The sequence below is a fragment of the Mobula hypostoma genome, chromosome 6 (assembly GCF_963921235.1).
Source record: "Mobula hypostoma chromosome 6, sMobHyp1.1, whole genome shotgun sequence".
NCBI lineage: Eukaryota > Metazoa > Chordata > Chondrichthyes > Myliobatiformes > Myliobatidae > Mobula > Mobula hypostoma.
Window position 1 is genome coordinate 88,853,897 of NC_086102.1, and position 13,139 is coordinate 88,867,035.

The 13,139-nt window shown below is 45.0% G+C and overlaps 1 protein-coding gene across 5 annotated transcripts in view; it reads right to left on the reverse strand.

The window, feature by feature from the left end:
- enox1 (ecto-NOX disulfide-thiol exchanger 1) overlaps window positions 1-13,139 on the reverse strand; it is a 364,527-nt gene that overhangs the window by 309,474 nt on the left and 41,914 nt on the right. For all 5 annotated transcript variants that reach the window (XM_063051175.1, XM_063051176.1, XM_063051178.1 and 2 more), the window contains one exon: window positions 11,001-11,234. In XM_063051175.1, the coding sequence (XP_062907245.1) occupies window positions 11,001-11,234 (234 nt within the window). The remainder of the gene's footprint in view (window positions 1-11,000; window positions 11,235-13,139) is intronic.

Genomic DNA, 13,139 nt, shown 5'->3' on the forward strand with positions numbered 1-13,139 from the left:
TACTTTCATTTGGAGCAAATTCTTGTCAGCTTCACTCCATTTCAGCCCAGAGAGATGCAGCACTGTGATGTGCCTCGCTGGATCAGCCAGCTGCTCTGACTGAAGGCCTCGGTAAGAAACTGCTTTATCAGTGTGGGGATCTGATTTTATTCACAGACAGGGAAGAAAACAAGACAGCAATCTGTCAAACTTCCAAGCACAAGGAGTAGCAAGTGGATGGACATGCAGTCATAGAGTCATTGAGGACAGAAATGGGCCCCGAGCCAAGCTTGTCCAAGTTGCTCCTCTACGCCAGTCCCATTTGCCCAAATCCGTACCCACATACCTGTCCTAGTGCCATTGTAGCTGCCTCAATCACTTCCTCTGGCCCAACATGAGATGCTGGAGGAACCTTATGGGTCAGGCAGCATCTGTGGAGGAAAATCGACTTTCTCCAGCTAGTTGTTTCACCCTCTGAATGAAGAAGTTGCACTCCAGGTCCCAATCCCCCCCTCATATTCAACCTATGCCCTCTTGTTTTTGATACCCCACCCCTGGGAAAAAGACTGCATTTGCCCTCTCTATGCCCCTCAATCGTCAATCTCCTACACTCCAATGAGTAACGTCCCAGGCTGCCCAACCTTTCCCTCCAACTCAGGCTCCGATTCTGGCAATATTCTCATAAGCCTTACTTGCGTTCTGTCCAGCTCTCTCCCATAAACGGGGTGAGTCCTCCATGGTCCCCGCTGCCAGGGTAAAGCAGGCAGCATTATCAAAGAGCCCACCCACCCTGGGTGTTCTCCCTGCTCTCTTCTCCTATTGGCCAGAAGATCCAAAAACTTGAGAGCCCCAGGTTCAAGGGCAGCTTTGGCACCACTGTTACAGCACTATCGAACAATCTCCAAGTACGGCAAGATGGACTATCGATCTCCTGTTACAGCACTATCGAACAATCTCCAAGTACGGCAAGATGGACTATCGATCTCCTATTACAGCACTATCGAACAATCTCCAAGTACGGCAAGATGGACTATCGATCTCCTGTTACAGCACTATCGAACAATCTCCAAGTACGGCAAGATGGACTATCGATCTCCTGTTACAGCACTATCGAACAATCTCCAAGTACGGAGCACCTTATTGTCTACCTGCACTGCAACTTGCTAAACACTATTCTGCATCCATTTATTGTTCTCCTTTGTACTACCTTAATGCACTGATATAATGAAATGAAATGAAATGAATAGATAACATGCAAAACAAAGTTATTCACTTTGCCTCGGCATATATGCAATAATAAACCAATTACCAAAGAGTCCAGCATTTCCAACACATAAGCAAAAAAAAAGCAAAGAACCATTCATCTACTTTGAATGGTGCTGAAAGTATCGAGGGGAGGGAGAGCTGTTTTGCAAGCCGAGGTTGGATCATCCGATCAGCTGGAGTGGAAGCGAGGATGGGAGTGGTGTTGGGAGAAGAACAGCGGCATTGTGGGTAGACGGGAGGTTGAGGGCCCAATGTCTGACCATGAAGTTACTGGAAACACAAGCAACTGATGTGGCCACCCGAGGCACCAGATTCTGGGATGTTAGATGATCCAACTATGATGTCTTAGTGGAAGGTCTTAGTACAGCGTACAGGTACTAGGATAGAGTTGTTGACAACATCTGATGCTGAGAAAAGTTGCTAAACTTCCTTTTCACATGGTTTCAGTACAAGATGATTCTATGATTCAGTTGAAGGATGATCAGGCAGGTAGTGTCATGCTGGAGGATTACTGGGCACACATGAAAATAGCAGAAATATCTTCTGACGAGGTGGAGCATCTGTTCAAATCAATATGCATTTTATGTTGGGAAATTCCTGCACAACACTTGTAGCTTCCTCCTTAAAAGCGCACAGTTACACATAGCTACACATAGCTCTGTTGCTGATGCTATCCAGTGGATACTTATGTTTTTAATCTCACTGTGAGCTGTAATTTTGATTCGTCGGTTCTTGGACTGATTTTTATCAGAGCTGATCAAGGTGCTGAACATGCATCCTGCATCCTTCTCCAACCCTTGGGGCCCAATTAGCTCAGTGAAGGCAAGATGCTCATCATCAGAATCGGAACTGGCATCTGCTTTCTGTATCTCTGAAGAACAGACTCGCTTCTTCATCACAAAGCACATAACATCCATAAACATACAGTGCCCAGGGCATGGTTAACGGAGTGGTGGCTTCCTACTCTGTACTGAAATTGCAGTGAGTCAATTAAAGGGCAGATCAGTTATCTGGGAGTTCCTTTGCCCTTAACTGCTGTAATCCATTAAACTTCAGAGTGCAATGGGAGTGCTTTGGGAGCGGCACTACAAGGTGTCAGGATTCAAATTTTTGTTCTTTTTTAGGTTGCTATGGGGACCAGAATTGATTTCTGTTGGGGGGGGGCAAGGTTAGAAGAGCATTGTGGAGGAGCCTGGGATGTCAGGGGACTTGCTTGCCAAGGACAACATTGAAAGCAGGAGGCATTGAGAGTGAATGTCCTCCCTCTCCTCGCTCCTGGAAGCCCCTAGCACAGAACATCGAACTGTATAGCCACAGGCACTTTGATCCACAAGGTCACTAAGCACAGTGCCAAATTAAACTAATCCCTTCTGCTTCTACATGATCCATATCCTTCCACATCCTGCATATTCATGCGCCTATCCAATAGCCATTATCCTATCTGCTGACCGTCCATTCTGGGCATCTACCGTACCCTGTGTAAAAATGCACCTCCTCTCATCTTAAAGTTATGCCCTCTCATTCCTACACCGAGGTAAAAGTTCTGGCAGTTAACACCATCTATGCTGGTGATGATTTTATAACTTTCAATCAGATCTCACTTCAGCCTCTGACACTCCAGAGCAAAAAGCCCAAGTTTGGCTATGCCATACACTTTCTTTACCACTCTGTCTGTTGCATTGTCACGTCCACATAGCTACCGACTTGGACACCACAATCTCTCTGTACATCAACACTGCTAAGCGTCCTGCAAAGGCAGGATGAGAGAGAAGCTAGGCAGAGAGGGAAGTCCTATCCAGTCTTGTCTACCCAAGGAACAAGATTGGCAGATGGTAGCCGAGCTGCAACAAGGTATCTGGATTGAACCCACCTGTCCTTCCAGCATTACAGTGAGTGAAGGTTACACCTGTGGGACCATCCAGTTACCTCCTTTCTGACTCCACTAGACTCGACTCCCAGTGCAGGATCTTCCCTAAAGCAATCCCTCCGTTTTTTGTGGCCAGACTCCTTCTGGTCTCACTGGCTCCGGGCAAAATCCCACAAGTCTCAGTCCCCTTCCCCATCTCACACTGCTTCTCCAATCCAGGCTTTTTATCTCCTGCCAAGCTAATCTGCTATGCCAGACTCCAGCTCAGCACTGCCTCCAAGACCAGACAATGGTGGAGCAAAATTAAGCTAATTGGCCATGGAATCTGCACAGCAAAGTTCTGGTGAGCAGCTGTACAAGTCCCATCCTGAGAAATCCAAAGCTGTTCCTGCGACTAAAATAGGTAGGTCATCTGGAAAACTAATTGGATCTACAAAGGCTGCAACTGTTTGACAAATTGAGGAATACATTAGCTATCGAGAGCGTGGAAGGGGGCATCAGAGGCCAGCTGAGTGTCGTCAAAGTGGTCTGGGCTGGGACGTCAGGCTGTTGTAGGGGAAGAGGGAACAGGTAGGCAGGGTGGGAGTGGAGTCAGCTGATTGGGGGGGGGGGGTTACTGTTTTATTGGTGATCAATGGTCCAATGAGGATTGTGACCGTGAAGTGGGGAGTCAGCAAGGGAGGAGTGCAGGTGTCATTATCATGAAACTCTATTTACTCACTGGCAAGACTGGCATTATTATCCATCCTTAACTGACAGATAAAAGTCATCCACGTTGGCGGGTCTAGAGTCACCTAGAAGCTGGACTAAGTGGGGATGTCTTTAATATTAGTGAAATATTAATACACAACACTCCCTGCTTATCTATAAACTCCAACTCAGTAGAGAAGGGATCTCAACCAGATGCATTGTATAATATAACTACTACATACAGACATCCTCAGCACAGTAAATTTTAAATGGTCGCTTTCAGGCTGAAACATTTAATCACCGAGGAGGCTTTCTTATTCTTGTGGGGATAAGATCTTCCCTGACAAGGGGGATTATTCTGCTTGGCAGGTGAGACTTGTGGCAGTGAAACATCACATTCAGGGGTCTCCTCTGTGGTGCTTGTAGGAGTTGACTTAGACGGAAGGAAGTGGTTCTGACACCTCTGGACACCTTTCTTCTTTTTTTTGGCTTCTCCCTCGGGATCTACTTTGGCCTTTGCTTGCCTCCCAGTCCTGGCTTCCTTTGCTCTTTATCCTGTTTTTTCCTTGTTCCTTCTAGTGTGCATCTTGCTGTTGGGAAGGTGCATTTGGTTCACTGGAGTATTCCCTTGTTAATCTTTCCATGGCTCCCTTTACAGCCTGATCTGTCGTCTCGGTTTCTGCATCCAAAACGTCGCCTGTTGAATCCTGTGTTTTCATATCTCCATTGACCCCTTCCTTTTTGAAGCCCCAACACTCAGGACAGGACTCACTTCTCACTGCTACCATCAGGAAGGTAATACAAGAGCCTCAGGACTCACACCACCAGGTTCAGAAATAGTTTTTAACCCTCAACCATCAGGATCTTGAGCCAAAGGGGATAGCTTCACAACTTCACTTCATTGAAATGTTCCCACAACCTATGCACTCACTTTCAAGGCTCTTCATCTCATGTTTGATATTTATTATTGTTATTTGTTTCTTTCTGTATTTGCACAATTTGTCATCTTTTGCACTTTGGTTGAACGCCAAGTTGGTGCAGTCTTCAATTTTATTATGGTTATTATTCTATTATAGATTTATTGAGAATGCCCACAAGAAAATGTGTATCATGGTAATATACATTTACAATAATTAAGTTACTATGAACTTTGAACTTTTCCTGACAGACATCAGTAAAACCCTACTTTCTTTTTAAATACTTGAATTTAGAATGGAGCTGAGGGAAGACCTAATAGAAGTTTACAAGATTGAGAGGCAGAGACAGGCCAGATAGCTGGTACCTTTCTTTCCAGAGTCATAACTGTCTAGTACTAGACAGTTATGGCAAGAAAGGGTACATTCAAAAGGAAATAAGCAGGGCAGCTTTCTTTTTGCTTTCTTTATCCAGAGGAATGCGTGGAATACACTGCCAGCAACAGTGGTAGAGACGAATCTCAGAGTTGTATGCTGCTTACGTACTTGGATAATAAATGTACCTTGAAGTGTTGAAAAGACTATTATATAGACACATGATTGTGCAGAGAATGTAGGGATTATGGGCATTGAACAGGCAGAAGGGATTTGTTTAATTAAATACTAAAATACTAGTTTAATTAATTCAGCACAATGTTTGTGGGATGAAGGTTCTGTTCCTATGCTGTATAAACTACAGTGGTGGGATTTGAACTCAGGCCTGAATCAATGGTCTAGTACCTTAACTGCACCCCAACTTCCCTAGTCGGGTAGTGGTTACTGTTGGAGATTGAACTTGCAGCGGACCCACAGAAGTCACGTTCCCAGCACCAACTGGTACCCACCTCAGGGAGGCCCCCTTTACAATCATCCAGCTGTTGAGCGAGCAGCTGGTTGGGTTGTGAGTGACAGAACTGAGGTACTTTGTAACAATAGGATCTAATTGCTTCTGGCAGTGTGCTGGCAATAGATCATTGCACAAGGTGGAAAAGAGACAACAACCACGCGAGCACCAGGTGCAGAGAGACCTCTTCCGGAACAATCCGAGCTGGAAAACTGATCGATCACAGTGGAGTCTGAAGAACAAAAAAGTACAGGGCAGAAATCTTCAGCCCAACTCTTCCAAGTAGCCTAGCATTTTTTGCCCAAGATTGCAATAAGATGGTACTAAATTGTGACTTCTTTGTGTTCATCTGCAAAAACAGCTTAATTTCTACTTTTTCCCTTTCAGGGTGGATGGGGTTCTGTTGAAGACCCTGACTCAGAGTTACACTTAAAGACTTTGGTTCTTTGTGGTAGGCCCACTCCTGGGGGCTCATGACTGGCCACTTTTCGATATCCTAAGGATGCGGCCTAGAAGATGAGCGTGCCTTCGGGGCTCTGAGGTTTCCTGACCCTGGGGTCGGGCTGATTCTAAGCCAGTGCCACTGACTGAAGTGTTGCGGGAGAAAATGAAACATCGGGAACAGTTCTCTCTCCCTCTCTCGGGAAAACATTGTTACCGATTCCCAAACCACAGAATTTGGGAGCGGGGGGGGTGGAAAGCAAAGCAACAGACTTTTAACAAAGCAACTCGCTAATTTACAGTATATGAAAGAGGAGACCTCTTCCGCCACCCCCCCCCACCCAATTAGGGCAAGAGGGAGCCTATGGCATGTCCAATTATCAGTTGATCAATTAGTTTTTTGTGGTACTGCAGATCATGGTCTTTAATGGGGGCCTTGCTAGTGCACGCTTGGTGGGTGGAAGATACTAATGCTTTTTTGCCAAAGTGGGTGGGAGAGGGTCATTGTTTTGCTACTGCTTATGCATGAGGGAGGTAGGGGGAGTAGGGGGCATTGGGTTTCTAACGTTTTTACTGTCACATTCTTTGGGGCACTCTTGTTTTCGTGGATGTCTGCGAAGAACAAGAATTTCAGGAGGTATATTGTATACATTTCTGATATTAAATGGAACTATTGAACTAGAATAGATACCTGCTACTGTAAAAGAAAAACACCACACTATGGTAGAGTGTTGAAGGAATTCAGAGTGAAGAATTTTTTAAATCTAAAATTAAAGAGATTGAAGAAGAAAAGACATTGTTCAAATTTAATCAATGATTTGCATGAGAGGATCAAGTGTAATATATCCAAAACTGTTAATGATACAACATTAGATGGCAGTGTAGAGGACACAGAGTGGATAAAACCCAACTAAGTGAATGGGCAAGGATAATGGAAAATGGAACATGAAAAACAAATCACTTGTTTCAATCCTTAACCAAGCTATCATTTTAGAGCAGTTGACGTTCACCTCAGTACTTTGTAACTCTCTTCGATTGGCTGGGGGGGCGGGGGTGGAGGTGGGAGAGTATCAAAGGCTGAGACACCCGAATGGTATTGGTGTTCCCACTACATCTTTTACATTTCTGTATTCTTATGTTTGAAAACCAAGTATTGAAATCGTCCACCATATTAAGAAAAAGTAAAATGTGAAATTAATAAAAAGATGAAGAATAGTGATTTGTAAGGAATAATGTGAAAGTGGCAAGGGTATGTGCTGATCTTCAGCCACATTATTGGGTACAGTGGACAGGTGGGAGTGGCAATAAAAGAGCAGTCACATTCTCATCATGAATGTGATGCATCTTGCTCTATTTAATCACAGGGTCAAGTTGCTTGCTTCACTAGCTTGGCAGGAGTTATGCCCCAGGAAGGCTGGTGTCTGGGGGCTCTGGGAAAGCAAGGGAATACGAGGATCCACATGCAGAAGGTGTGCCTTGTGAATGACTGACGTCTGCCTTCACTGCAAAGGTGGCAGAAATGAGAGGGGTGTGGTTGTTTGTACCAAGTTTTGGTGGGACAACATCCGGTGTCACATGTTCAGCTCAGGGCAACACCTTTCAGAATACATCAGAGTTGTGTCCAACACAATCACCTGAACAGTGGCAGGACTAAGAATGAGGAGGTCAGGCTGTCTGCAGGAACCAAAAGCTTGGAGCTTAGGAGATTGCATGCAAGTGCCATCACAAAGGAGGCATGGCAATGCCTGGCATCTTAGAAGTTTGTGCAAATTTGGCATGGCATGTAAAACTTTGACAAACTTCTATAGATGCACAGTGGATAGTATCCAGACTGGCTGCATCACAGCCTGATGTGGAAACACCAATGCCCAGGAATGGAAAAGCCGATGAAAGGTGATGGATACAACCCTGTACATCACAGGATAAACCCTCTCCACTATAGAGCAAATATACAAGGTGCGCTGCCACAGGACAATAGCATCCATCATAAAGGACACCCACCAACCAGTCCATGCTCTCTTCATGCTGCCATCAGGAAGGAGGTACAGAAGCTTTTTAGGTCCCACACCACCAGGTTCAAGAACAATTATTACCCTTCAACCATCAGGCTCTTGAACCAGTGTGGATAACTTCACTCACCTCAACTCTGAACGGATTCCACAAATTACGGACTCACTTTCAAGGACTTGAAAACTTATGTTCTCAGTAGTATTACAAGTAATAATTTACTTCTATTTGCTCAGTTTGTCTTTAGCACATTGATTATTTGTCAGCTTTTTTATGTAGTTCTTCATTGACTTTTGCACGTCTCTGTTCTACTGTGAAAGACTACAAGAAACTGAATCTCATGGTAGTATATGGTGACATATCTACACTTCGATAATAAATTTACTTTGAATTTTGATCAGGGAGTGAACAATTAAGGCGTTTGAGATTTCCCAGGGTTGTTAAATGGAAGCCATTACTACTCCCAAGTGTGTCTGGATCACAGGGTGTGGTTGGAGGGAGCCTTAAAACTTCAGTCAGGAAAAGGTGTCATGAATCTCCACAGAGTGTAGGACGGATGTGGTGGTGGGGAGAGGGGGATGGATGTTTTGAATCATTCTGCTGAACAAAACCGAAGAGCAGGTCAATAGTAAACCTGAGAACTGAGACTGAGGGACTGCATTCAGCCACAGGGAGGACAAGATCAGGAGCAGACCAGCAATGATCTGACACACAGGAGGGCACTTGTTCTCTTCCAGTAGTTACAAGGGCCTTCACTGTTTTTATAGAGGTTGACAACCCAGACTAGAAAATAATTGTTTATAAAATGAACAATTGTCAGAGGGACTGGGTAATTAATGACAGAATTTTGAGATGGGAGTACAATTAAATAAAAATCAAAGTTTTAATTATAAAGTGCACCAATTGAGATTGTGTTCTTTTCCCCAGAACAATGCATGAATGTGTGAAGCAGGCAGAGTTCACAAAGATAACAGTCATGGACACTACTCTTGGAACTTCTCTGCATTCACTGTTAAAGGGGTACTTCCCAGACCAGACCCCTGCCCTTGGAGTGCAGTTGCAGAACCCTCCCTCAGCTACAGCCCCTACATCACCAAGGCTCCCCTGCAGGCACTCTCCCCACCTCTCATTGTGAAGCTCACCTGCAACATATCTGACCTCACTCTACTACACTAAGGGAGTCAGTCCAATCAAACAAATCAACTGGAACCTGGAGAAACTGAAAGTAAAAGCAAACAATACTGGAGAAATTTAGCAAGGCAGGCAGCATCTGCAGAGTTGCCGTTTCATGTCAATGACCCACCCTGATGGAGAAACATGAAACTTTTCAAGCGAGGTCATGAACCTGAAATATTGAACAGTTCTCCCTACTGAAAAGTGGGCTTATGTGCATCAGCGACCCACATCCACTACAGGAAATCAATACTGGACCTTCTTCTACCTGTGTCCTTACGCATCCTTCTTTTCAGTGGATGTGGACTATGTTGTCCCAGCTGTTGGGCATTCTGGTTCACCAGGACTAGATCCTGTAGCGCCCATCTGAGAGAAGAGCAGGAGGATGGAGATCTGCTTCCACTGGTGGACCCCTCCACATGGATTTTACTACCAAACTTACAATCCCCATGGTCCTCACCCTGCCACTGGCACTCCAGGGGTTATTGGGGAAATACGGGAGCTTCACACCAAGTGGAACATATTGCTGGTTGTGGAGAATGGGGATGAAAACCAGAGAAGTACAGAAAGAGAGGGGTGCAAGGGAGGGAGAGTGGGCATTCAGGTGAGAGAGGGTGTGCGAGTGGATGTCAGGGAGACTGCAGGAGACAAAGAGAATGAAAGTATGTGTGAGAAAGGGAGGGAGTGAGCACCTCGTGCCGGATTCCCCAAATTTAATTTGCAGATCGAGTGGTAGGGAAGGCAAATGGAATGTTAGCATTCATTTTGAGACGACTAGAATATAAAAAGCAAGAATGCACTGCAGAGGCTTTATAAGGCACTGGTGAGGCCTCACTTAAGAGTGCTGAGAGCAGTTTTGGGCCCCTCATCCAAGAAAGAATGTGCAGACGTTGGAGAGGGCTGCAAGGAAGTTCACAAAAATGATTCGGAGGTTGAAATATGAAGAGCATTTGATAGCTCTGGGCCTCTACTCACTGGAATTCAGAAGAATGAGGGAAGACCTCACTGAAACCTATCAAAGATTGAAAGGCCTGGACAGAGTGGATGTGGAGAGCATGTTGCCCATGGTGAGTGAGTCTAAGACCAGAGAACACAGCCTCAGAATAGAGGGATGCCCTTTTTAAGAACGGAGATGAGGAGGAATTTTTTTAGCCAGAGAGGGGTGAATCTGTAGAATATGTCGCACAGGTGGCTGTGGAGACCAGGTAACTGGGTATACGTAAGGCAGAGGTTGATAGATTGTTGATTAGTCAGGGCATGAAGGGATTTGGGGAGAAGGCCGGAAATGGAGGCTGAGAGGGAAAATGGATCAGCCATGATGAAATGGCAGAGCAGACTTGATGGGCCAAATGGCCTAATTCTGCTCCTGCATCTTCTGGATGGTGCGTGCAGTGCACTGGGGGTGGTGAGTGCGCATACAATGAGAGTGAGAGAGGGAGAGAATATATTGTGCATGAGACGGGGAGAAGGTGTGTACAGTGCACGAGGGGGGAGATACTGTGTTAGACAGAACACAGAAATACTTGGGCACACATTTTCAGCTGAATTATTGAAGTGCCACACTCCAAATATCGCATAACCGTTACTGCTCCCGCATCAGGAGCAAGTCTTACATCTGTGCACTGTCTAGCGATAGAGATTCATGCCCAGGAGGAGCCACATTTTGAAGGCTGTTCTCTCAGCTGTGCCGTGGATGATGAACAAGAACTGCCCTTACGCCCTGAACAGACCGGCTGGAGCCGTAGGGGTGTAGTCTGTTTAATGATAAAGCATTGGGTACCTTTGAGCTTCTCGGTCATGAGGCTGGCCTCGTGCTCAGAGTAGTGCACGATGGGTGCTGGTGAGGGCGGCCGCAGTTGCTCATCCTCCAACATGCGCCTGTGACGCTCCTCGCGTGCAAACATCCGCTGCCTGCACTCCCACTCGTAAAAGTCGTCCCTGGCCTGAGCAAAGTCCACGTGCAGCCGGCCAGTGTCCTTCTTGTCCGTGCTTGAACCCAGCCTCATACGGTAACCTGCACACAAACAGAAGGCTTTGCTTAGCACATGAGGAACAGCAATTCCAACAGCTATTGGAGGTGTAAAGACAAGTGGTAGAGGACAGGCATTGAAGGGGAGAGGGAGGAAGTCCAAGGGGGCCACAAACAACCTGCTGGAAGAACTCAGCAGATCAAACAACATCTGTGGGAAGAAAGGAAGCGTTGTCATTTTGGGTCAAATCTTGCACTGGGACCCGAAACACAGACAACTCCTTTTGTCCCTGCAAATGCTGCTCAACTCTGTTCTTCCAGCAACTAGTTCGCTACAGATTCCAGCATCTGTGGTCTCTTACATCTCCAGCCACACTGGTAGAGTCACACAGAAGGTACAGCAGGCCAGAACAGCAAACATTCTCCTCAGAATCAGGTTCAACATCACTGGCAAGTGTCATGAAATTGGTTTAGCGGCAGCAGTATATAATAAAAACATGACAAGAAATACAGTGGTTTCAAGTTAATGGGGCCATCAGTTAATCAGGGCAGCTGATTGTTTGGAACAACTTTTAAAGAATAAAAACCAACCAAGAAAATAGCCAGGATTCCCTTTGCTTAACTGGGACAGGAGACTGACTTGTTGGAAACTGTTTGGCCACAGTCACATGCACTTGTGTCACCATTAGACACTACACCGTGCTAAGAGTGAACTGTTTTTAAGATGGGGCCAATTGCACATACGTGTGCTATGTTATCTATTAGGGCCAATGGACAGTGATGCAAAAAAAAAAGATTTTTGTCATTGATAGTTGGTGAGAAATGAACAGTAAGACAATTCAGAACTGAGTTGCTCACTCCAGTTTCAAGTATTCAGGCTTGGAGATGCCAGAAATGGTCAGGAGTAAAAAAAAAATTAAACAATTTCACTACTTCAGCAAGTTAGGAACTATGAGGAATTTGAAAGTATTGACAATCATCGTCAATGTTGAAAAGAAAATGAGGATTTTGGGGGTGCAATTGTAGGAAGTGTTATACTGTGATTCTTCCCTTGGTGTTTTAATAAAGACGAGGAAAGTGACTTGGATGACTCATCTTAGCCTGAAACGGTGACTACACAGGATGCCAGGTAATCTATTGTTGGATTATGACACTACTTTAGGCAGGAAGTCCATTATCTGCATGAGATGTCGGCACCAATTTTGCTCATTTACAGACAAAGGAACACAGCAGCGTACAGTCGATAACATTCCTTCAACAATTGTTAGGAACTAATACACAATTTTATAGTACGGTAGTAGCATTGGTGGTGTTCTAATTAGTTTTATTTCATTCAGGTACAGAATTGGTTACTCACTTAAATGGTAATTTGCATTTTTTATATCTTTTTAATCATTTGCATGAAATTTTGGCTAATTGGGGCAGCCGCTTAATTTGTCCAAAATATACAAACATATATAACATGACTTTTCATGATTGTTTCAATATGTTGGATATATCTTCAGAGATGTTGACATCTGAAACTTGAAACTGCTTCCCCTTTCCACTGCTGGCCCCTCAGTGATGATTAGTACATGTTCTCCAAGATCCCCCTTCCTGAAATCCACAATCCTTGGTCTTACTGATGTTGAGTGCGAGATTGTTGTTACAACACCACTCAACCAGTTTATCTATCCAGCTCTTGTACACCTCCTCGTCACCATCTGAAATTCTGCCGGCAATGATTGTGTCGCCTTCAAATTTAAAGATGTGTTTGAGCTGTGCCTAGCCACACAGTTATGGGTGTAGAGAGAGTAGAGCATTGGGCTAAGCACACATCCTTGAGATGCTCCAGTGTTGATAATCAGCAAGAAGCAGGTGCCACTTCCTATCCGCACAGACTGTGGTCTCTCAGTGAAGTTGCAGAAGGAGGTCCAGGGGTCCAGGTTTTGGATCTTGTTGATTAGAACT